Source organism: Stegostoma tigrinum, chromosome 13 (genome assembly GCF_030684315.1).
Source record: "Stegostoma tigrinum isolate sSteTig4 chromosome 13, sSteTig4.hap1, whole genome shotgun sequence".
Lineage (NCBI taxonomy): Eukaryota > Metazoa > Chordata > Chondrichthyes > Orectolobiformes > Stegostomatidae > Stegostoma > Stegostoma tigrinum.
Genome location: NC_081366.1, coordinates 38,099,040 through 38,124,856, shown reverse-complemented (window position 1 = coordinate 38,124,856; position 25,817 = coordinate 38,099,040). Strand labels below are relative to the sequence as shown.

Here is a 25,817-nt window from a genome sequence, read left to right as displayed (position 1 = left end):
TGTCTGATCAGCTAATTTAAATCCTATCATGATCTATCTTATGGCTGTGCCTGCTCCAGCCCTTACAACTCTCCAAGAACTCTCCACTGCTCCAATTTTGACTTCCTGTACATCCCGAATTAACTTTTGCCTTCTGATACTACATCCTCAGCTGTCAAGGCCCCAAACTCTCAAATTCTCTTTCCAAAAAGTTCTACTCACCCCATGTCTTTCTCATCTCTTTTGACACTCCTTAAAACTCTTGCACCAAGCTTTTGATCAATTACTCTAATACTTGTATTTGGGTATTCTTTTGTCTGACAAGGCACCTGTGCACCTGTAAAATTTTATGTTAAAAGCACTATGTTAGACAAGTTGTTGTCAAATGCTACGAAACGTCCTCTGAGCTTTAAACTCAAAATTTTCTGCTCTTCCATGGTGCTAAGCCTACTTTATTTGAACAAGCCTAAGGCCCTAGCAACGTGACAGCAGCGTAACTTTCATAGTGCTTGCATTTGATAAAAGTACTTATGTGCTGGATAATTGAAAACTTGCACTGACTTTTCAATGATGGGGCTCGTCACCTGTAAGTGCATTTTAGCAGAATTTGTCACTGGCTACATATGACAGATGTTCTTAAAAATACTGCAGAGGTAAATATGAAGATACACTTCAGCCATAATTTCCTGTTGCGCATTTTGAAGACTATAAAATCACCTAGACTTCCCCCACAGGGCGGGATGCGCTATTGCGCAATCACTGAATATTTTAAGGAAAAGATTAGCGTGGTTTCCTTCAACTCTGAGCTTGATGTATGGACACAACTTCTGAACCTTGCAGCAAACAGACTCTCAAAGGGACAAAAATTTTCACAACAACTACTAAAAGTACAAAATGATTAAAAAACTAAAACCTACAAGTCAGGAAGACATTCTTTATGAGATTATATGGAAGTAGACAGGTAGACACCCAACTGTGTAAATGAATCTTTGTCCCACACACAAAGCAAGTGTCCCTTCTCCCCCGCCCCCAAAAAAAACCCCAGGACATCCGGGTCTTTCTCTCCCTCGGAGACATCGCTGACCAACCTAACCTGAACGGAGCCCGCTAGCCACTTGAGTGACAGCCGTGAAAGCCAATTGCCGGCCGCGCCGCTCGCAGTTACGCCGCGTGCTGGAATGTCAGATATGCCTTCTGACCAATCAGCATCGAGCGGTTGGGCAGGGGCGGGGGCCGGATGTGCACCTATCAAGTTAGTCGGAGCAGGCGCACAGAAGTTAATGGTTCGGGTGGACTAATATTGGCGGGGCCTAGTCTGTCTTTGAGGCGCGGGGGCTTTCGCTGTTCGTCGCCCAAGTCAAACTTTACATCGGGACGATCAAAAGACGCTGAAATCCGCACAGCTTCTAGTCAGACTCGGAGGCGCCCGACACGGTAAGGATAGAGGGCCAAGAATATGCAGAATGAAGTGATAGCGGAGAACCGAGCGCTGGACACGATGACAGACGGCTTTGAAGACGAAATAGATTCTGTGACCGCTGCCGTCAGCACTAAAGTTCGGATTTTAGAGCCGACACCCGGAGATCGCCTGGATTTCAAACTGGCTGTGCTGTCCGGTAGCGAAGAGGATGAGGTTTCTGAGGTAAAGTGACCCTCACTTCACCGTCGCCACTCACGGAGCCGCTCTTTTAGTCAAACGTTTTGAGGTGCAAGTCCGGCCCCCCTCCCCTTCTGATGCTTTCTCCCCGGCAATAATCTCGCTTCCTTCGGCTAGTAGGCCCGAGACCAGTAATGGTGGTGGCAGTATGCACTGATCCGGGTCTAAATTTATAACTCGAAGCTGAGGCCCGACGCCGGGCCGACTGAAACGGAAGGCCGGAGATTGTGGGGCGGGGGGGGCGGGATAGGTAGGGAGAAGAGAAAAGGAATGGGGGAGGGGAACGGATGGGGGGGGCAAGAGAAAGAGGAGCCGGAGTGCCCTATGCGCGTGCGCGGCGATAGCCGTGTATCATGGGACGTGTAGTTTTGACGTTTGACTCGGATTTTGAAGGGAATTGGAAATCGGCAAACTGGGACTACAACTCCCATTGAGCTTCCCCTCGCTGCTTGGTTTTTTTTGGAACCCAAAAACTAGTTCTGGCCTGAATTGTCCTGAAGCCACTAACCCTTTTCGAATTACGATTAATGTGAGTTGAACCATTAGGGGCTGGCATATCAAGCATTTCCCACAGTGTGAACGCATCGATTAGATTCGACAAACAACACATGTTAACTCAGTTTTTCTCAGCCCCATTTTCTGTAAATATGTTTCGCTTACGTACACTTGACTATAAACGGAGTTCGAAGGTACCATATTAATCCCATTTACGCCAGGAAGCGCCTAACGTAATGGAAATTGGCTAGTAGGCCCCTGATCTGTGTTGTCCCCGTTCGCACAGATCTAGCATTTCGGGCGATGTCACATGATTTAAACTCCGTCAAGGGCTTTTTCTAGTTTACGTTTCAATAAGTTCTACATTTTTGATTTTGATACGCTACCAGAGTAACGTGACATACTTGATTTTACTCTAGTAGAGATTGTTCATGTTGCTGTTTGACAGAATGAGTAAATGATTCACGTGATAATGTCAGTACTGTCCTATGGTTTCAAATTTTTTGTTTGGGTATGGGGTATTTTACACGAATATCTTAAATTATTACAATAGCCATGTTTTTAGTCTGCAAGGGTACACAATTGGGTTTGTCTACAAAATGAGCAATTTATTACAATTTAGAGTGAGCACGTGAAAATAAGAGCAGAAGCAGATTTTAGTTTTTTAATTTCAACTTTGGGTATTTGATTCTTTTATGATTAACAGATTCAAGTACAGTATTATAATAGTACAAGTTTAAACTATCTTTCAAAGGACTTGGGTGCACAGTACAATGAATTTTAGTTTAAAAAAAATGGATGTATAACATTGAGCTAATTAGTCTAGCCTTCTATCTGACATTGAGCATAATTTTAGCCAATCTGATTGAGGGAAATAAGAGGCAGCTGTAGAAATATTTTTTTCTGGATATACATCAAACTGGGTGACTAATTGGGTATGTTGTGTGCAAGATTGGGATCACGTAGTTCTGGCAAGATTCGATCTGAGTTTGCTGTCTAAACATTTTGATCATCCTGTCTCCTTCAAATAAACGTTTATCATAGGTGATAGATAAATAGCAATGTTGGAATTTTGTTTGCGTTTAAAGGTACAAACAAGTTGGATATCCTTAGTGACTGATAAAACAGCCATGTGCAGAATTATTATTTGTGAGCTTAGCTTAAGACAGTGCATGTTGATGCATAGTTGAACCCTGTCCTGTCACATGAGACACTATTCCTGTTAGTTTTGGCAGCCAATGATTCCTTGTTCTCAGTGCCACAACGTATCTGCAACTAGTTCAGGCATTCCTTCACTTCATCACTTGATTCTTTCTCATGTAAAACTTGCACATGATGTTATTTTCTGAAGAAGGATCCCGACCTGAAATGTCAAGCTTTCCTGCTCTACTGATGCTGCTTGGTCTGCTGTGTTCATCCAGCCTCACACCGTGTTATCTCATGATGTTGTTCTGTTTGTTCTCATATGATTTTGCTCCACCCTTCCTCCCTAAAGTCTAAAGTTTGAAGAACTAAATTGACCTGTTGTATAGTTTCAGATGTGCTTATTACATATGGCCATGCCAGAAATGCAGTTGGATTTCACTTGATGCTGCCAAGATCTCTCAAGACCTCTTTCCTGTCCCCTCATAAAGTGGGAGGAGTAAATAGACTTCTTTGACTGTCTAAAATGAATGCCTTCTGGTGTCCCTCTTGCTTTACCAATTTTCTGATTCATACCAAAGCAAACCATCTTGAGTTTTTTTGCCTTTGCCCTGAATTTCCTGCTTTTTTTCTCCTTTTCTAAGATCATGTTCTTCTAAGATTCATCTCCTGTCTCCCTATTCCACCAAAATCCTGACCCCTCCCCAATGTTTAATGCTGCTGTGTGCAGCTGCTTTCTTAAAGTACTGTCACTTTTTAAAATGGCTTCTTGCCGTTATAAAATAACCTTTCACGTATCTACCCGTGCGACCCTTCCAAACTCCCCTCCAGAGCTTGTGAATGTGGCAACCAAAATTCATGATGAAAGCTGCATGTGTTTGAATTCTGCCATTCATGTTTTTTTCACTGAACAGCATTTGGATGGCTGGGTTAAAAATGACTTTAAAGTTGCACAAGAATAAGAATTTGTTTCAATTTTCTTTTTAATCTTTAATATAGTTGAGCCTAAATTTGCTCCACGTGTCGATGTAATTGTCCTTGGAGCAGCTCTAGAAATTGCTATAATCCACACAACTTGCTTTTGAATACCTAAGGATCTAATAGTATCTCCCCTCAATTTATGTACTCCTCCTTGATGAATATTTGAATGTCAGCAGCTGGCTTTACCTGTTTTTGATTTCATACCTCTTCTAGTTTCTCCTATCATTTCTTTGCAATTCTGTTGCAAGAATTCTCCATAATCAAGCCTTTGGTGATCTGTACTGATCTTTGGACAACTGTTGGGAAGATCAAAAGCATTATCTTGGTTGTTGCCACCGCTGCATCCCGTGTTGCTGATACTGCTCTCGTCCGACTACTTTTAGACCCTGATGTTTGCATCATTGGAGTCCTGTTTGAAATTGAGTTGTGTTTCCCACCTGATAATTCATTCCATTAAAAACCTTTGCTTGCGTCAACATGACCATCCATACCTTTCTCCCAGCAAAGGCCTCTGCAGAATCCTACCTAGCACTTGCCACCTTCAGCTGGATTGTTTTAGTGCTGTCCGAACCCTCATCCCATCATCCAGTCTCTGTGAATTTTATCTTGTACATGTTCTGCTTGCTGTTGCTGAATCTATGTTGGTTTCTACTATCTTGAACATTTAAAATGAGAATTTGATACCTTAAGTCTCTTTGTTGCCTTTGGGGTTGCAGTTCCCAGACAATTTACAATTCCTTTGCAATTTGACTCTTTCACATTCTCATTTTGCCTTAAGGTTTTTTGCTTGTGCTGACTTGTGCTTTTTTTTGGTTGTACCCTCTGAAATCACCTAGGTGCGTGCCTGTATATGTTTCTCTTATGAGATATCCTTCTTTCACTAAGCCTTAGATCTCCTCTCTTTGTGATTCCCTCTGCTAAGTGTCCCTTTTTCTGTTTAGTCTCCTTGAAGTTCGATGAGACTTTGTGTTAAATGTGCAGTATGAATCCAGATTATTGTTTGCATACATATACTTTCCTACAGTAGAATTGGAGAGCACTCTCAGCAGTGGATCTGTTGCCCAAAGAAAACTGATCAAACTGTGTAGATTGAATAAATCCGGAAGTGTCAGGGCTTTCATCTTGCTATGATTGGGTCAGTTGTTCTTTGCTGGATCCATGAACTGCAGCATGTTGAATTCACTGCTTACTTACAGACTTTTGTGGCCAGGTGCTGCTTCATCAGTGATCTATTCTATTCCATGTTCCAGTCTGAGCTCTAATTTTGCAATTTCAGATCCGTGTCCGTTACCCATCATTGGCAACAGAACTTTCAGTTACTGTGTTCTGAAGTCTGGAATATATTTTCAATGTAAATGCTTGAATACACTTTGATTTGATTATGTTCTTAACTGCGCCTGATGTCCATTTCTATCTTTTTAATAACTGTAGTTCCAAGCACACTTCCTTCATATGTTTTCTTGTGCTGTATGATTTATGGCAGAGCCTTCAGCCTACAATAGTTGAAGTCCCTCTTGCACTCTGCCTCACTGCTTCTCTCTCATCCTTTTAAGATTTTTGTTAAACATTACTTGGAAGATTTCATCAGCTATCCTGATATATCCACCTTTGCCTCTGTACTCAGTTTGTTTTTGTCCAACTCAACATCTGTTAAGTACTTTTACTTAAACCGGGTGCTACATTAATGCAGTTGTTTGTGGCAAAGTATTTTGGAAAATATCAATATGTTAAGGGACCTTGCTCATGTAGGTTAGAATCCGTTGAAGCTTTAAATTAGTCTCTAGGCAGCTCTGCTGGTATAGGTTCAGTTATATTACTTGCTTTGCGTCACATTTATTCCTTTTCAGAAAGGAAGAAGTCATCCTTAGTTCAGATATTGGTTTTTGTGTGGTGGTTTCCTAACTGAACCATAGTCTCATCATACAGTAGCGTGTTGCACTCTACACTGATTATTTGTAATTTTAAACTTCTATCTTGAACCCTGAACACACAATCAGTGGCTGAAACAATGGATGATGGATTCAAATGTACTAATTTCTTTTTAAACGATCCAAAGATACTTAGGACTATGTGAATGAAGCTCACTAAAACAATTGCCAGGGTAAAAAAAACTCAAAAGCTAATGGAATGATAGCCAAAATGGATGAAAAATAATGAGAAGGAGTTTTGCTATCTATGCTAAGTCCTGGTTCAACCATATTTGTACTATCGTGTACAATTCTAGGCACCGGCCCTGAGGAATAATATATTGATATTGGGTCGTGTGCTTTATAGATTCACTAGACTATTACCATGGTTCCAAAGGATAATTTCTCACCAGCTATGAATCAGTTTTATTCTTCTTGGATAGAAAAAAAGGTTTTAAGGGATGATTTTGTTTGAATTATTGGTATTTTTCTAAGGAATTGATAAAGTAAACAGAGACGCTTTTCTTTCTGATAGAGAAGTTCTAGAGAAGGGAATGTTATTGAAACAGCTGAGCCAGTTTATTCAGAAAATAAGAACTCAGCACAAGAGTAGGCTTTTGGGTCCTTTTGAATCCTGCTCCACCATTTGATAAGACCATAACAAATACAGTCATGGTCTCAATTCCAGTTTCCTGTCTGCCATCTGTAAATCTTAACCACCTTGCCAACTAAAAATATATCCAGTCCGACATAAATAAATTCAGTGATGTGATCTGACCTCCACTGCTTTCTGTGTAGCCAGACTAATGACCTTTTGGAGGAAATCCTTCTCTTTCTCTTATTCTTAAATTTAGTTTTGTTGTTCTAGTCTTGTCTGTACGAGGGAGCATCTTCCTGGATCCACCCTACCGAGTTCCTCTCAATCTCACTAAGATCACATCTTATTCCTGTAAGCTCCAGTGTCTTACAGGCTTGCCCTCTTCAACTTTATTTATAAGATCATCCCTTCACCTCTGGATTGAGTCCAGTGAACTTTCTCTGAATTACTTGAATCCACAATTGTACATATGCTCCCGATGTGGCTTTACTAAGGCCCGATGCAACTGCAGTAAAACTTCCCCGTCATATTCTATTCCCCTTGTAGTATTTGTACTTAGAATTCCCTCAATGCAGATCCCATTTGGGCTGTCCAATCAAAAGGGAGCAGCATATTGAGCCACTTACTATTTGTATTGCCTGTAGCTAAAGCTAACCTCAACTTAAATCCTAATCACATTTAGCTTGTAGTAGTAAAGACCAGCATTCTGTTTGCCTTCCTAATCAATTGCTGTACCTGCATGTTAACCTTTTGTGATTCATGTAATGGGATATCCAGATTCTTCTATCACCTGTTCTGTCATCTCCCTCTTGTTTAACATGTGGCTTTCCTATCTTTCCTGCCAAAGTGCACAAGGTCATATTTTGACATGTATACCTCATCTGCTGATGTTTGTCTACCCATGTTTTTTAAATCCCTTTGCAGCAATTCATTAAACAAAGTATGATTAAAGTGTGATATCTCCTTGAAAGGGAGGGGGAAATAAAAGTTTCTTCAGTTAATTTTGATATTAGATATTCTGAAACATGAAGTGTGAGGAAATGGGGGTTTTGAAATCTAGGGAAGTGAATGAAGTTAGGATCCAGATTCACTGACTATAACCATTGTTGAATGAACAGTGTATGTCTGAGGCATTGAAGAAGCAACTATCTTTCATGAGCAAAGTTGACTGCAATTTTTAACAGTAATGCATTATGACTGGAATGTCCATGTTTTCAGTTTTTAACTGGTGCTATTTTAGCTTATCAGAAAGGGAGACTGAATTGGTTGAGTACTATTTTCTCTGGTACTTTATAAGCTCATGTTGGCTTAAAATAGTCAAGATTCTGGTGGGTCCTGTTGTAAAGTGCACATCAACTTAAAAAGTGTAAATGCATTAAAAGGGTTTCTCTGAAATAGCGTGCCAATCCTTTTAATTTCCAGTCTAAAAACAATTATGATTGCTTAAGTTATTCTTAGGTTGCTAGAACCTAAGTGATGGTACCCTGGTATGAGTTGACACAACCTGTTGGAGTGGAGGGGACTATATACAATTCCTGAAGTATGTGAACAAAGGTATTTTCAGATGAGATAGGCACTTGTACAAAATTGTAAGCTTAACAGAATTTAATCAGTTTTGCTAAGGTAATTTATTTTCCTTTTGACAATGCTGGAACGTACTGCTTCTTTTCTGTGCTGCTGTAGTATGTCAAGTCTGGGACTGAATGTGTCTGACCGGCCCAGTCTACTTTTTTCATCTCCGAACCTGTATTGGCTTGATGGGTAAATGCATGGACGACTACCATGAACTTCAGTTTTTTACCTCTGGGTTATCTGGCTTCACTTAGTGTTGGGAATGTGACAATTGACCGTGCACTGGGTAACAGGAAGGGTAAGGGAAATGTCAAGATTTTCTGATGGTTTATGAAATGATTCCAATAATAATCAGAGCTGCCAGGAGAGTATCAGAGGTAGAAACTGTCGTGATTTATTTTCTTGTCCACTGCAATTAAGCTAAATGTGATTAGGATTTAAATTGAGGTTAGCTTTAGCTACAGGCAATACAAATAGTAAGTAGCTGAATATGCTGCTCCCTTTTGATTGGACAGCCCAAACGGGATCTGCATTGAGGGAATTCTAAGTACAAATGGTAGACTTGACTGCTGTATCTTCTGTATTTATATTCCAACCCTGGCTTCGGTGCTGCATTATTGCAGTTGAGGTGTCCACTGTGTTTGTTTGGAATTTTATCTGGGGTTATGTTTCGCTCCATACTGTCAAGCAGGCAACATGATATCAGTGACAATGTCAATAAAGTTAAGCAACCCACCATTTTTCAGGTTGCGAGTGGAATGAATTCTAAGAAGCGAGTCTGCTTTAAAAAGTGGCCACAGCAAATGGAACTTTATGGGACAGTGTTATGATTTTGGCCAACTGCGTGTGTAATACCTATCTGTATCTTGAGCTCCCAGTACAAAGTGCAGATTTTGCAATGTAGTAGGAAGAGTCAGAGTTGACCTGTGTCTTGGTGGAGGATGAAGCCGCCCCTCATAGACTTGGTAGTGGCATGGATCTGGATATTTTTTTTCAATTTGCATGCTGTACAGACCGATCATGCCATACAAAGTGCGTAAGGGTAATACAACAGAGCGAAGAACACAGTGTTATGGCTACAGAGAAGGTGCACAAAGAGCAACATGAAATTTAAAATTTGAGGTCTGTTCAGAAGTCTAAAAGTGGGGAAGAAGCTGTTCTTGAATCTCTTGGTATGTGTGTTTATGATTTTGTATCTTCAGTCTGGTGGAAGAGATTGCAACCAGGATAAGAGGGATATTTTGTTAGCTGTGTGTGATTGGAGTTTGGTAGCATTTGGTTCCAGATGCAGTGTTAGTCAGAGCCTTTTAACTAGTAGTTTCAAGGTCTACCTGCCTTTGCGGATGACATCAAAACTTGTAGGATGGGTGAACAAATGCCATAGTGCTGTGACAGAGGAGCTTACTAAGTGGGAAGAATGAAAAGGATTGTGATCGTGAATACTTTCTGACCCAAATGGGAACTTGCACAGAGCCAAACACAGCAGAATGCTGAATGTGTTCATCTAAATAGTATAAGAAATCAGGATTTTGATTTGTGGGGTGTTGGTACTGTGTGTGGCAAAAAAAAATTGTTCTGTTGAAACAGTTTCCACTTAAACTGCACTGGAACCAACTGCTAATGCATGGAATAAAGGTGCTGCACAGGTCTATGAACTAAAGAGTAAAAGCTGCTTAGCTTCAAGTAAGGAGGGAATTATAATTTTGAAGGAAAAAAGCAAGGCTCTATAGCAGTGTTTGCAAGTTGTGTAATTTAAGCCGATGTATCGTGAAGGGAGAGATAATGGGAACTGCAGATGCTGGAGAATCCAAGACAACAAAATGTGAGGCTGGATGAACACAGCAGGCCAAGCAGCATCTCAGGAGCACAAAAGCTGACGTTTCGGGCCTAGACCCTTCATCAGAGAGGGGGATGGGGTGAGGGTTCTGGAATAAATAGGGAGAGAGGGGGAGGCGGACCGAAGATGGAGAGAAAAGAAGATAGGTGGAGAGAGTATAGGTAGGGAGGGGATAGGTCAGTCCAGGGAAGACGGACAGGTCAAGGAGGTGGGATGAGGTTAGTAGGTAGATGGGGGTGCGGCTTGGGGTGGGAGGAAGGGATGGGTGAGAGGAAGAACAGGTTAGGGAGGCGGAGACAGGTTGGACTGGTTTTGGGATGCAGTGGGTGGAGTGGAGGAGCTGGGCTGGTTGTGTGGTGCAGTGGGGGGAGGGGACGAACTGGGCTGGTTTAGGGATGCAGTTGGGGAAGGGGAGATTTGAAACTGGTGAAGTCCACATTGATACCATTAGGCTGCAGGGTTCCCAGGCGGAATATGAGTTGCTGTTCCTGCAACCTTCGGGTGGCATCATTGTGGCACTGCAGGAGGCCCATGATGGACATGTCATCTAAAGAATGGGAGGGGGAGTGGAAATGGCCCCAAGATGACATTCCACATTAAGCAGAGGTTCACCTGCACATCTGCCAATGTGGTATACTGCATCCACTGTACCCGGTGTGGCTTCCTCGATATTGGGGAAACCAAGCGGAGGCTTGGAGACTGCTTTGCAGAACACCTCCGCTCAGTTCGCAACAAACTACTGCACCTCCCAGTCGCAAACCATTTCCACTCCCCCTCCCATTCTTTAGATGACATGTCCATCATGGGCCTCCTGCAGTGCCACAATGATGCCACCCGAAGGTTGCAGGAACAGCAACTCATATTCCGCCTGGGAACCCTGCAGCCTAATGGTATCAATGTGGACTTCACCAGTTTCAAATCTCCCCTTCCCCAACTGCATCCCTAAACCAGCCCAGTTCGTCCCCTCCCCCCACTGCACCACACAACCAGCCCAGCTCCTCCACTCCACCCACTGCATCCCAAAACCAGTCCAACCTGTCTCCGCCTCCCTAACCTGTTCTTCCTCTCACCCATCCCTTCCTCCCACCCCAAGCCGCACCCCCATCTACCTACTAACCTCATCCCACCTCCTTGACCTGTCCGTCTTCCCTGGACTGACCTATCCCCTCCCTACCTATACTCTCTCCACCTATCTTCTTTTCTCTCCATCTTCGGTCCGCCTCCCCCTCTCTCCCTATTTATTCCAGAACCCTCACCCCATCCCCCTCTCTGATGAAGGGTCTAGGCCCGAAACGTCAGCTTTTGTGCTCCTGAGATGCTGCTTGGCCTGCTGTGTTCATCCAGCCTCACATTTTGGTATCATGAAGGGACATAGGTTTATTAGTGCACAGTGAATAAGGTTAAATTAGTGTGAAAATCATGAAATCTGAAGTATTTTCATCTGTACGTGTGAGCTGTCCACAGTTAATTTTGAAGTAGTGGCACAAAGATAAATGCATGTGATCAGATGGTCGATTGTAGGTTACTCTCTCCTGAAATGACTAAGATTGGCATTTAAAGACTGCAGGTCATTTGATGCTTTGGAATTTCAAGCAAACAGGAAAAGGAGTTGGATGGGAAATCTTGATAGTAAAGGATGAAGTAAAGACTAATGACAGTGATGCTTGCTCAAAGGATCAGGAAGTAGAATCAGATTAGTTGTAGATAAGAAGTAACATGAGGCAGAAAACATTGGGAATAGTTTATGGACCCTTTACCTGTAGCTACACTTTGCAGTTTAGCAATCAAGAAGCATTGGATGACAGAAATACTGTAGTTGCAGGGAACTTCAATCACGTTCTAGGCATTGGCAAAAGTGGTCTAGGAGATGGGTTTGTGGAATGCATTTGAGACAGTTTGCAAAAACAATACACTTTGGAACCAATCAGGAACTGTTATTTTAGATATCTTGTCTGATTAAATATGGTTAATTATCTCATTAGCAGATCCTCCAGGGTAGAATGAGTGTAACAGGATTTCATTGAGTTGGAGAATATTAAACTTAAGTCAGGTCTGTGTAGGATTGTGATGCAAGTTGGTTTGAGAAGATATGGCATTAGATAATGACACACATTTCTCAAAGAATATGCATTGCTTGTTATAACATACCCAGAAAGGTTGGGGCTGGGGGGAGATCAATCGTTGTTTTGCTAAAGAGGTTATAGAAAGCATCATATTGAAAAAGTGCTTTGAATGGTGCCAAGAAGTGAAGAGCCCAAGGATTGAGTTTATTTATATACACTCATTCTATTTTCCATAACAATTTTTAAAAATAAAAAGTGGATAAACTAGTAAAACAAAAAGAAACTGCTTCTCAGAGCCATAGTCAAACAGCATGGAAGCAGAACCTTCAGTCCACCTGGTCCATGCCAAACATAATGCTAAACCAAACTTGTCTCACCTGCCTGCTTCAGGCCCATATCCCTCCAAACCTTTCCTATTCATGTATCTATCCAAATGTCTTTTTAGATGTCGTAATTGTACCCATATCCGGCAGTTCCTCAGCAATTTCATTTGAGACTCGAGCCACCATCTGTGTTTTGGAAAAAAAAAATTGCCTCCCGTGATGATTTTTAAAGATCTCTCCCCTTCTTAAATATGTCACCTAGTCTTGAAATTCCCCATCCTAGGGAAAAGACAACCACCATTAACTCTATACCTGTGATTATTTTGTAAACTTCTGTCAGGTTGTCTCTCAACCTCCTAGGCTGCAGTGAAAAAAGTCCCAGTCTTTCTGTACAAGTCAAATCTTCCATACCTGGCAACACCCTGGTAAATCTCTTCGGAACCCCCTCCAGCTTGATAGGATCCTTCCTATAACTGGGCATCCAGGACTGGACACAGTACTTTGGAAGAGGCCTCACCAATGTCGTGTGCAACCTCAGCATGACGTTCCAACTTCCATATTCAAAACGATTGAGCAATAAAGGCAAGTAAGCCAAAAGCCTTTTTAGCCACCCTATCTGTATGTGAGACAAACTCCAAGAAATTATATGCCTGCACCCATAGGTCCCTCTGTTCTATAACACTATCCAAGACCCTACCATTATTTGTATAAGCCCTACCCTTGTTTGTTGTACCAAAATGCAAAGCCTCACATTTATCCAGATTGAACTCAATTTGCCATTTTTCAGCCCTTTGACCCATTTGATCAAGATCCCTTTGCAGTCTTAGAAAACCTTCACTGTCTACCATGCTGTCAACTTTGGAGTTATCTGCAACTTGCTAATCATGCCTTTTTTATTCTCAGCCAAGAGGTGCTACAAAATTGTACAGTCATTGTCAGTTGCAAGAAAAAAATTAGAGGGAAATAATATACAACAAATAGCTTGTATGCCTTCATAATAGGTCCAAAAACTGTTGAAATAGAGGGGAAAATGTAATGAGAGAGAAAAACTTGAAATTATTTCATATCTTTGAAGAAAAGTTAAGAAAAATGAATGTGATTTTAAAAAGCTGACAAATCACCTGGACTTGATGATCCACCTCTACACCCTGGGAAAGGTAGTGGTGACTATGAAATGGCTGTACTGCTTAGATCTTCCAGATTCCCTAGATTCTTGAATAGTGTCAGTGGATTGGAAGGTAACAAATGTAACACTATTTAAGAAACATGGCGGGGGGGACAAAAAAAACGAACTGCAGACCATTTAGCCAGATGCTAGACATTGGGAAAATTCTGCAAAGAAAGTGCTACTTACAGTTAGAAAATCATATGAGGAAGGACCAAAATGGTTTCACAAAAGAGAAACTGACTTTGAGAAACCCACTTGCATTATTGGTTTTGAGGAAATAATTAGCAAGGTAGACAAAAGGAAACCAATGAATTCTCAAAGAGCATTCAATAAGATGCCAAAGTTCACGGGATTAGGCATACTATCACATGGATAGAGGATTGGTTAAAGGACAACTGCAGGAATAAACTGGTCATTTTCAGGTTTTTAGGCTATTATTGTTGGTAGCTACAGCAATCAATATGTGACCCTTTCATTTTTGCAGCCCATGTTCATGATCTAACAATATTGACATCCTTCCACTTCTATAAGCTGATAGACATGAAGTGAATCAAATCCATTGAGAATAAGGTAGATTCTTATTGCACACTTTGGCAGGTGGCCAACCAATTTTTGAGATGCGCATTCTGCTGCAAGTGTTACATGAGGTAATTATTGGTGTCTTTGTGAGTGGTTGCTGGTTGTAAATCTCTTTGGACCACTGATTGTCATGCTGTTGCCAGTTGGCGCACAGGTGATGCCATTTCCCTCTGTCATCAGCTCATGCTAACTTGGTATGATGTTTTAAATCTTCATGTCATGTGGTATCTTTGAAGAGGAGCAGTGATTGTCTAACTGAACTTCAGTTTCTGGTTACCTTGTAATACAGAAAATTATTGCCCATTTATCCATCTTCTGCCTTGTGAAGGTGTCTCAGGCAGTGGAGTTGTCACTGGATGACTGCCAGCATGGGTGAGCAATTCACCTTTGAGTGACTGCTGCACTTGTTTTGTCCTTCCATGAGATACCCAGAATGCAACGTAGACAATTGAGGTGAAGGTTGTTGTGTTTCCTTTCTTGATAAATGAAACGGGTCATGTTTCACAGGCCAGTAACAAGATGCTGAGCGCACAGAGCTCTCAAACCAGCATCTTGGTCTGATTTTTAGGTGATAGCAGCTTTCCCTACATGTGTTTCATCTTCTGCATTAAGAAACGTTGCCATTGTGGATCTGAGGAGCAAGATTCACTGCTTTCAGAAAGGTAGCAATGGACACCCTGCTGAAAGTAAGGCACAGATATGCATTGTCTTTATGATAGGCACACTATTGAAGTTTGCTGACTATACAAAACCAGATGGGGAAGCCACAAAAGATGCCATCTTCTATGTTCATGAATGTTAAGGAGCCCATGTACTTCTGGAGGTTGGTTGGGGTAACCTGTATGTTGTATTGGGGCAGTGGTTGTTCTCTTTGGAACTAAATTTCTGTAGCAAGGTATTTCTGAGAAAGCATTCTAAAAAATAGGATTTATAAACATTTAGAGAAGCAAAATTGATTAGGGATAGTCAATGTGGTTTAGTGCGATGAAAGTCATGACTCACAAACTTAAGTTTTTTTTTTGTTGAGCAAGTTACTATTAAGATTGAGGACAGAACAGTGGATGTTGTTCACTTAGACTTTAGTTAAACCTTTTGGTAAGGTTCTGCATGGTACACTTTTTAATGAAGCTAGGTCACATGGGATTCAGGGTGAGCTTACCATTTGGATACGTAATTGGTGTAACGGCAGAAGAGAGTGATGGCAAAGGGTGCTTTTCGGACTGGAGGCCTGTGACCAGTTGCGTTCCACAGGCATCGGTTATGGGTCCTTTGCACCATATCAAACGCTTTCTGAAAATCCAAATGTGCTGTATCTATAGCACTACTTTGTCCGCTTCCTGTCATCTTGTCAAATACCTCAATTAAATTTGTCAGACTTGATCTGTGTTTGACAAACTATGTTGACTGTCTAGTATTAACTTATTTTTCTCAAGTGTTTTCCTGCTGCTGATGTTGAGCTGACGGGTCTGCAGTTTCCTGGGTCATCCTTTGCCCCTTACTTGAACAACGGTGTCATGTTTGCAATCCTGTCCCCCAGGACCAGTCCTGTATTCAGAAGAGCCTGGAAATTTGTCATCAGTTCTATAATTTGCTCCCTTGCCCTTCTTGGCAATCTGGGATATATCTTATCTGGGCCTGGTGACTTCTGTACCTGGAATACTGCCAGCCTTTTTTAACACCACCTTTATCTAATCATTATACTACTCAGCTGCTTAACTTTCAACTGGAATTGTCACCATCTTCTAATCTGGTAAGGACAGATGCAAAATATTCATTTTAGTCCCTCTGCCATATCATTTGCACTAGTTAGCTAACCCTGCTTGTTCCTTATGTGCGTGCCCCACTCTATCTTTTACCAGCTGTTATGAAGAACATTTTAGTGATTGTTTTTAATTCAGCCTGCCATCCTTGTGCTTTTATCCTTTTTTTATTCTTGTTTTAACGTTTCCTGTATTTGAGAAATCTGTCCTGATTTCTATTGCTGTTAATATTCTGGTATGCATCAAATGCCTCCTTTTTCCTTATTTTCTCGTCAATATCCTAAGTCATCCAGGGTACCATAGCTTTAGATAGCTGTATTATTTCTGTTAGGTATGAACCTACCTTGCCACCTGTTAATCACTTTTTTGAAATTCTCCACTTTTTGCATCCATGGAGCGGCACCGGTGGCTCAGTGGTTAGCACTGCAGCCTCACAGCGCCAGGGACCCAGGTTCAATTCCAGCCTAGGGTAACTGTCTGTGTGGAGTTTGCACATTCTCCGTGTTTGCATGGGTTTCCTCCGGGTACTCAGGTTTCCTCCCACAGTCCAAAGATGTGCAGGCTAGGTGGATTGGCCAGGCTAAATTGCCCATAGTGTTCAGGGATGTGTGGGTTATATGGGGATGGGTCTGGGTGGGATGCTTCAAGGGGCGGTGTGGACTTGTTGGGCTGAAGGGCTTGTTTCCACACTGTAGGGAATCTAATCTAATTGTCTTATCCACCAAAATGTGTTTCCATTCTTTTAGATCTTAAGATCTGTCCTTTTCCAGTCTAGGATCTTAATCCTTTTTTTATCCTTTTGCAATGTAACATTGAACTGAATTATATTATTGCTATTTTCTATATGCTCCCTGACTCTGGCCTAATGATGTGAACTGTGGATGCTGTAAACCAGGAACAATGACAGAAGTTGCTGGAAAAGCTTCGCAGGCCTGGCAGCATCTGTGAAGGAAAAAGCACAGCTAATGTTCCAGGTCTGGTGACCCTTCCTGAGAACAATCTCAGTTCTGAGGAAGGGTCATTGGACCTGAAACGTTTACTCGATTTGTTTTCCTTCACAGATGCTGCCAGGCCTGCTGAGCTTTTCCAGGTGTGTGTGTGTGTGAGAGTGTGATCTCTGATCAGGTGGGGTATTGTAGGAATGTGTTTTATGGGATTTGCTTGTGTATAATTCACCTTTTTTTTTGTTTTTTCTTCAATCCTTAATCGAACCGAACATTTAAAATGTGTTTGATTTTTATGCAGTAACACTGATTTTGTTTTAAGTTTTAAACTCCGAGGCCTCATATTTTGTTTTAATAACTTCCGGATCCTCCTTTAAACAATGAGTTAAAATATAGTGTGTGCAGCATGCTCTGGATAAGTGAAATGTACACATAGTAAAACAAAAATGGCAGATACGTGAATTGTGGGGTAATGTAATATTCACTTCAGTATAGAGAAATAAAGTCATTTCTAAATGATGAATGATTAAATGTTCAGAATGATTTGGGTGTCTTGTACACAAAACAAAATTATCATGCTTCTGCAGCGAGCATTTAAGAAGGCAGACAGCTTGTTGATTTCATTGTAAAGGGGTTAGAGCACAAAAGTAAGAGAAGCTTGCTGCAGTTGTCCATTGCTTTGGCTGAGACCACGTACTATGTGCTTTTACAAAGGAGAATGTACTTAGATGGAGTAGATTGATACTTAGGATGAGAAAGCTGTTCTGTAGGGATGGACTGCGTAGGATGGAGCTATACTGTCTGAATAGCATATTTAAAATAACAAGTTGATCTCACTGAAATGTGGAAGATCCTGATCTGGCTCAACAGGATAGATGTTGAGAAGCTGTTTCTCTTGGTTAAGGCTGAGATCTGGATTCAGCCTCTGAGTAAGAATTGCTCAAATTTAAGCTAAGATGAAGTGAAATTTCTTTTCAGGGTGTTGTTAATCTTTGGAGTTCTCCCTAGAGAAATGCTGATACTCAGTGAGTATGTTCAGAGTTAATGAGGATTTGGATAATAGGGGAACTGGGTTGGCAAACCAGTTAATACCAGAGAGGGTACAAATAGAACAACACAGTACAAAAGCCAAGAAGTTATGGTGAAATGTAACAAAATGCACCGACTTCAATGGGAATATTGTGTTTAATTTAGCATTCCACTTCAGGAAGGATGTGAAAACATTAGCATGTGCAGAAGAATTGAGGAAACTAGTTCCAGAGGCTTGAGTTACATTAATAGATTGGAAAAGCTTTGGCTGCTGTCCTTGGAGAGAGAAGATTGAAATTAAATTTGAAAGGTGTTCAAAATCACAAAGGATCTGGAGAGTATGAAGAGAGCAATGTGTTCTTGGCGAAGGGTTTGTGAACCAGAGAACACAAATTTAAAGTAACAAGGTGTAGAGCTGGATGAACACAGCAGGCCAAACAGCATCAGAGGAGCAGGAAGGCCCACGTTTTGGGCTTAGACCCTTCAGAAATGGGGGAGATAAGGGGATTCTGAAATAAATAGGGAGAGGTGGATAGAAAATAGATAAACGAGAAGATAGGGTGAGAGGAGACAGACAGGTCAAAGAGGTGGGGGTGGTGCCAATAAAAGTGAGTGTAGGTGGGGAGTTAGGTCAGTCCAGGGAGAACGGACAGGTCAGAGAGGTGGGATAAGGCTGGTCGGTGGGGATGGGGTTTGAGGTGGGAGGAAGGACAGTTTAGGGAGGTGGAGATGAGCTAGGCTGGTTTTGGGATGTGGTTGGGGGAGGGGAGATTTTGAAGCTTGTGAACCTTCAGGTGGCATCGTTGTGACACTGGAGGAGGCCCAGGATGGACATGTCATCCAAGGAGTGGGAGGGGGAGTTGAAGTGGTTTGCGACTGGGAGGTAGTCGTTTGTCACGAACTGTGAGTGTAGGTGTTCCACAAAGCGGTCCCCAAGCCTCCGCTTGGTTTCCCCGATATAGAGAAGGCCACATCGGGAACAGCAAATACAGGATACCACATTAGCAGATGCACAGTTGCACATCTGTTTGATCTGGAAGGTCTTCTCGGGTCTGGGATGGGGGTGAGGCGGGGAGGAGTAGGGGCAGATATAGCACTTCCTGCGGTTGCAGGGAAAAGTGTCGGGGGTGGTAGGGCTGGTGGAGAGTGTGGACCGGACGAGGGAATCACAGAGAGAGTGGTCCCTCTGGAAAGCAGTTAAAGGTGGGGAGGGACAAATGTCTTTGGTAGTGGGTCAGATTGCACAGGGACTGCTTTGTAGAACACCTACGCTCAGTTTGTGACAAACGACTGCACCTTACAGTCGTGAACCATTTCAACTCCCCCTCCCACTCCTTGGATGATGTGCCCATCCTGGGCCTCCTAGAGTGCCACAATGATGCCACCCAAAGCTTGCAAGAACCGCACCTCATATTTCACTTGGGAACCCTGCAGCCCAATGGTATCAATGTGGACTTCACAAGCTTCAAAATCTCCCCTCCCCTGACAACATCCCAAAACCAGCTCAGCTCGTCACCACCTCCCTAACCTGTCTTTTCTCCCACCTATCCACTCCTCCCACCTCAAGCCCAACCTCACCCCGCCCCCTTGACCTGCCGTCCTCCCTGGACTGACCTATCCCCTCCCTAATTCCCCACCTACACTACCTTTTACTGGCTCCATCGCCACTTTGACCTGTCTGTCTCCTCTCCACCTATCTTCTCCTTCATCCATCGTCTATCTGCCCCCCCCTCCCTATTTATTTCAGAATCCCCTTCCCCTCCCCTGTTTCTGAAGAAGTTAGCTTTCCTGCTCCTCTGACGCTGCTTGGCCTGTTGTGTTCATCCAGCTCTACACCTTGTTATCTCATTCTCCAGCATCGGCAGTTCCCACTATCTCTGAATAAATTTAAGGTGATTGGCAAAAGGACTAAAATTGCCATGAAAGAAGAAAAGTTTTGCACTGTAGATGATGGAAGATTCCGTTGTATGTTACAAAAAGGAATTGACTAAAAATCTGAAGTGGGGGAACAGAATTGGACTACTAGGCTAAGACTGGGGAGTGATGCTGGCTGAAGTGCTTTGATGCAGATTCGACAAGCCAAGTGATGTTTATCTGAACTGTATTTATTTGAGATTCCCTTATGAAGTAATGACGTGTGTGTGCGTGTGTGAGAGAGAGAGACTTGGCTATAAACTGAGAATTGCAGTCGCAAATCCATATTTCGTTGCATTATTTTGGTCTTATGGTCAAATGAAAATGTAAATTAATTTTGCGTCAGTCTAGCTTAACATGAAAACGTAATGCTGTGAGCTCCCACATGCTTCCATTGCAATATTTGTAATTGATTTTTAGACCTTTCTTTCAGGCATTTTTGTAACTAACTACATGAGTTATTATGTATGTATAAAATATTTGTAGTCTGGGGCTTATTTTTTTTAGGGAAAAAACAAGGTCAAAAAGCTAAATGCAGAAGCAAACTAGTGAACAGTTGAGAAGATTCAAAACATCAATACATTCTAAAAGAGAATTTGTAACCAGATTCTTCTGGAAGCTTCTTGATAATGCCTATCAAATCTACAACATGGTGACTATGCCAAATCACAGTCTCTGGCTGTGTAATAAATATAATCTGCACTTTGATTCCACTACAATGTATATTACTTCCACTTCTTGTGATGAAAAAGATTGGATATAGTGCTGTTGATCTGTCTGAACAAGCTGAATCCTCTGAAGTCTTGAGTATCAATGTATTGAAAGGAGAATACTTAAACCAGCGTTTTCATGAAACTATTGTATTATGACAGATACTACCATAAGATGCTATCCTAGATTACCGAGGGTGTATTTTTATGTAAGTACTAAGTTAACAGACTTTTGAATCACAACAGTTAGGGAGATGTTCTGACGAATTTATCTGCATGTTTGTTGCTGCATAACCAATAATTACAAGTTGTATTTATGATGTACTTTTAACATTACATCCTATGATATTTGATAAAAATTTTGATACCAATCCTCAATTAGGTACTTTTAAGTGTCTTAAAAGTGGGAAGAGATTGAGAGGTTTAGGGAGAAAATTGCAGAGATTACGACGGTAATGAGAAGGTGAACATGTTATTTATTTACCCTTAATGACCAGCATAAAAAAGGCAATGATTGCTCAGGTGGAAGCAAGAAGGGTTGTTAGTATACCACAGATTAGAGACAGAATCTTAAGCCAAAAACTTACTTGGTCTGTGCAGCTTTATGCATTGCAAATTGAGGCCACCAAATTTATATAACTTAAAGGTTTTGCTGATTACAAATAATAATTCTTTAAGGTATTGTTGGATTTTATATACCTCCCTGGCTGTTATTGTTCATTGGAACCTTACATTAAAGAACACATTATCTGAAATATTTCTGATAAAAACAGCTCCCTGTCATTGAGAAAAATTTATAGTCCTTTTTCTTCTGAAGTTACTGTTGAGAGCAACATGACATCAGAGCATCTGTCTTACCAGATGTTAGCGATGTCACAAGGAGAGCTCTGTTCTAAACCAGGGAGGACTGACTTTGGATTGCCTGAAGACTTGGGAATTATGCTGCTGGCTGGGGGATGCTAACCAGTTAGGCACAGAACATAGGCCACGTGAGCCCTACTGTGTGTAATTTTTAACAAAGGTAAAATATCATTTTGACAGTGGGATATTTCCCAAATGGGAGAGATCTTGCATTTAGAGATGATGGGAACTGCAGATGCTGGAGATTCCAAGATAATAAAATGTGAGGCTGGACGAACACAGCAGGCCAAGCAGCATCTCAGGAGCACAAAAGCTTTTTTAAATTTTAAGGTGTCTCTGGCTGCTTGAATTGTACTAGTTCGGCAGGTAGCAGTTCTGAACAAGAATTTTGAGAAAATTTTAGTTCTGGTTTTCGCTGAAGTGAAAAGATGCTGGAACAAAACACTCTACGTTTTGTGAACCTATGTTTATTATATCATTTAAAAGATATTGCCTATAAATCACCTTCACTTACAAGAAGTCCTGAAATGGAGATTCTATAACCCTAGTCAAAGGTGTGAGTGCTTACCAGCCGAGCCATGCTAACTGGAAGTTTCATTGCATTTATTTACCTGCATTGCTTGCAACTTGAACTGTGTATTTAATGTTTTCTACATCATAAATTAGTACCCTCAAGGACATTGGTTATTGAAGTTATGCACATCTTTAATTTTGGATGAGGTGATTAATGTTTTCATGGATTTAACTTCTTCAGATAATTGCTTTGGAATATGTATGGAATGCCCCTATTTGTTTAAAATTATGGAGTGTTTACATATTTGACAAAAAGAAAGATTATTGAGCAGTAAGTGTCCTGTTGTTCTGTACTGATGCGTGCTTATCCGAAAGCAAGTTTGACTAAATAGCATGTTTGCATCATTTTTAGTTTGGTAAGCATCCAGCATATTCCAGTGTTGATAGTTGAATTTCCAGTAACTGCAAATATGGTACTTGGTTCTTGAATTTGTATTCTGTTCTCCATCATCATCCCGAAGCAGTAGTGTGACCCATCCACTGAAATCTGCCAGCACTTCTTGATCCTGAATAAATTCAGAAATTGAGATTGATTAAAATGAAAAGTCTTGATGGCCCATTTCAATTCAGATGAGATTTTAGACAACAGAATTAATTCAGTACTAGGGAAAGATTTATTTTTGAATTGCACGAGAAAGGAAGAGACTTTGAAACTAAGGAGTACACCTTATAGGACATAGCAGTACAGTTTGGGAAGGATTGCTCTGCAATTGGGACATGATGAATTCTGGTTTCAGAGTTGTGGATGCTCAATGACTAAAAAGCGTCTCCCTCGCCTTAGCTGCTTCACTCAACTCTCCAGTTGGTTAGTATTCCAGCAGAGAAAAAATAAAATGCTAAAAATGTTGCGAAGCTCAGCTTCAGGTTTTGCAGCATTGACAGTGACTTTGAGGAGCTTTGCGATCAATTGCTCAAAATGGTGACTAGGGACACAGCAGGATTAGCCATTTAGCTCCCTGAAAGCTACGCTGCCTGTCAAGATCATGGTTGGTCTGTGGCCCCCATATCCCTGGATACCTTACGCTTAATAAAAATATGTCTATCTCAAATTTAAATTTAATAGCCAAATTAGTGTTAACCTCCATTTGAAGAAGGAAGTTCTAAACCTCCACTACTGTTTGCATGTAGAAATGCATTCTAACATATCTCCTCTCCTGGGTGGCCTGGCCCCTAATTCTGGCTGTGCCCCTGGTTCTGCAATCTTCAAATAGTGGCAATAGTTGAACTATACCCTGTCTTTTCCCTGTTAAAATCCTGAGGACCTTGATTAGCTCACCCCCTTCACCATCTAAATCCTAGAGAATAGATGCCTAATTTGTCTAAACTGTCCTCCTAACTTAAGCCCTAAAGTCCAGATATCATCTTTGTAAATTTATGTTGAACTCCCTCCAGACCCAAAGCATCCTAAGGTGTAGTGTCCAGGTCTGCTCGTAGTACTCAGTAGCTCTTAGTAGGACTTGGTATAATTGCCGCATAATGCCTGCATCCTTTCACTCCAGCCCTTTAGATATTTCCAGTAGCCTTGTTCACTGTTTCTGCTCGTGTTCATGGCATTTTAAAGAGCCATACACCTGAGCCCCCAAATCTCATTTGGTACCTATTGTATTTAACTTTGTGCCTCCTTTTATTTTAATAAAAAGTTCATATGTCCTTTTTTGTTCTGAAATAGATAACCTCACACTTATGTATATTAAAAATCAACTACCGCAGCTTTGATCATTCATCTAATCTGTCAATATCCTGTTGTAATTTTAGATTGTCATCACCGTTGTCAGTAATGCTGCTCAAGTTTGCCAACAACTTTGGATATTTGACTTATGCCATTATCCAAGATGTTCATGACTATCATGACTAATTAAGGCACTAATGCAGGTCCCTGCAGGACACCACTAGCCATGTCCTTCCAGTGAGAGTACTTCGCCCGTATTCCATCTCCTGTTTACTGCCAATCGACCAATTTCTTATCCATGTCCATAATTTGCCGTCAGTTGATGTGGCAGCTCAAAGAATTAACAGACTTGTATGGGACTCTATACGCATTTCCAGAAGGGTTCTGATAAAGAGCATTCATTGACTTATTTCTGTCCACCATCTTTGTTATCTCTTCAAAAATTATACTGAGGTTTGTCAGACATGTTCTCCTTTCATGAATCTATGCTGACTCTTCCCTATTAACTGAAATTTTAAGGTGATTAGTTACCCTATCTTCTATTTTCTCCACAGGTATTAGGCCAACTGGTCTGTAATTCCCTGGCTTCCCTGTCACTCTTAGATTTGGAGTGACATGAGGAAATTTCCAAACAAGAGGTACAATTTTTGAATCCTGAGAACTCTGAAAGATTCTGATTAGGGCATAGCTGCACTTTCATACCTCTCTTTAATGCCCATGGGTGGAAACCATCAGGTTCTGGGGATTTGTCACGCTCCAGTTCCATTAATTTCCCCTATTGAGAATTTGTTTAAGCCAGTTTTATTTAGACCCTGTCTCTGATTCTCTTAATTTCTTTAGGACTTCCAGCAAGCTATCCTCCTGAACTGCTGTGAATGCTGAAGCATAACAAATGTTCAGTATATCTGCCATTTCCCCATGACCATTAACAATTTCCCCACTCTAGTTTTCAGTGGACCAATAGTACTGTTAACTGGCCACTTTCCCTTTTTATCATATATGACTATAAAATTTCCTCTTGTCTTTCATGGCCCTTGCAAATTTATTTTCATATTAAGGAACAGTATGGCACAAGAACAGGCCTTTTGGCGCACCAAGCCTGTGTCAAATTTAAAAACTTTTTGCTTCTACCCTGTCCGTATCTATTCTTCTCTTACTGATGTATCTGTCAAGAAACCTTTTAAAGGTTGCTATTGCTATTGCCTCTGGCAGCTTATTCCATGCTCTTAGCGTGCTCTGCATTTTAAAAAAAAATGCCTCTCATGTCTCCTTTAAAATTTCCCTCTTTTACCTTACAGTTATGTCCCCTAGTGATTGACATTTCTACCCTCAGTGGGGAGAAAGCCTCCAAACCTCCCAATTGTGTAAACTTTTATCAGGTAACCCCTCCGCCTCCAGTGCTCAGGTGAAAACAAACCAACTTTCTCCATTTTCGACTCACAGCTAATACTCTCCAAATAGGGTAACATCAAGCCCTCTTGTACCCTCTCCATTACTTTTGTATCTTCCTAATAGTGCGTCAGCCAGAACTGTATGCAATATTTCAAATATGGCTTAACTAAAGTTGAATGCAGCTGCAACATGACTTGCCGACTTGCTAATTTTTATACTGTATGCCCTGATTGATGAAGGCAAGCATGCCATTTGCTACTTTGAATAGGTTATCCCCTTATCTTACCATTTCGGGAATTGTAGACCTGTATGCCTAGATCGCTCTCTGTTTGTTTCTCTGGGTTCTGCCACTTACTGTATAATTTCCTCCTGCATTAGACCTTCGAGAATGCACGATCTCTTTTGTCAAGATTAAATTCCATCTGGCCATTTCTCTGCTGTTGTCTCTTGTCCATCTATATGCTGCTGCATCCTCTGGCAAACGTGCTTACTGTCAGCTTCCTCAATCTTTGTCTGCAGGCTTACTAATCAGGGTGTCCACTTCCCAATCGTTTATAGTGTATCCTCCGTATTTGTGAAGCCAATAATCGCGAATTCACTTATCTAGGGCAGAAAATAATCAGCAAAAATCTGCATCCACGGTATGATCATACCTGTGATTTT

General features: G+C 41.3%; 1 protein-coding gene across 13 annotated transcripts in view; it reads left to right on the top strand.

Moving 5' to 3' along the window:
• Nucleotides 1–1,232: 1,232 nt before the first annotated feature.
• ankhd1 (ankyrin repeat and KH domain containing 1) overlaps nt 1,233–25,817 on the top strand; it is a 152,622-nt gene continuing 128,037 nt past the window's right edge. For all 13 annotated transcript variants that reach the window (XM_048543073.1, XM_048543068.1, XM_048543074.1 and 10 more), the window contains exon 1: nt 1,233–1,621. In XM_048543073.1, coding sequence (XP_048399030.1) covers nt 1,436–1,621 — 186 coding nt within the window. In that variant the 5' untranslated portion in view covers nt 1,233–1,435. The remainder of the gene's footprint in view (nt 1,622–25,817) is intronic.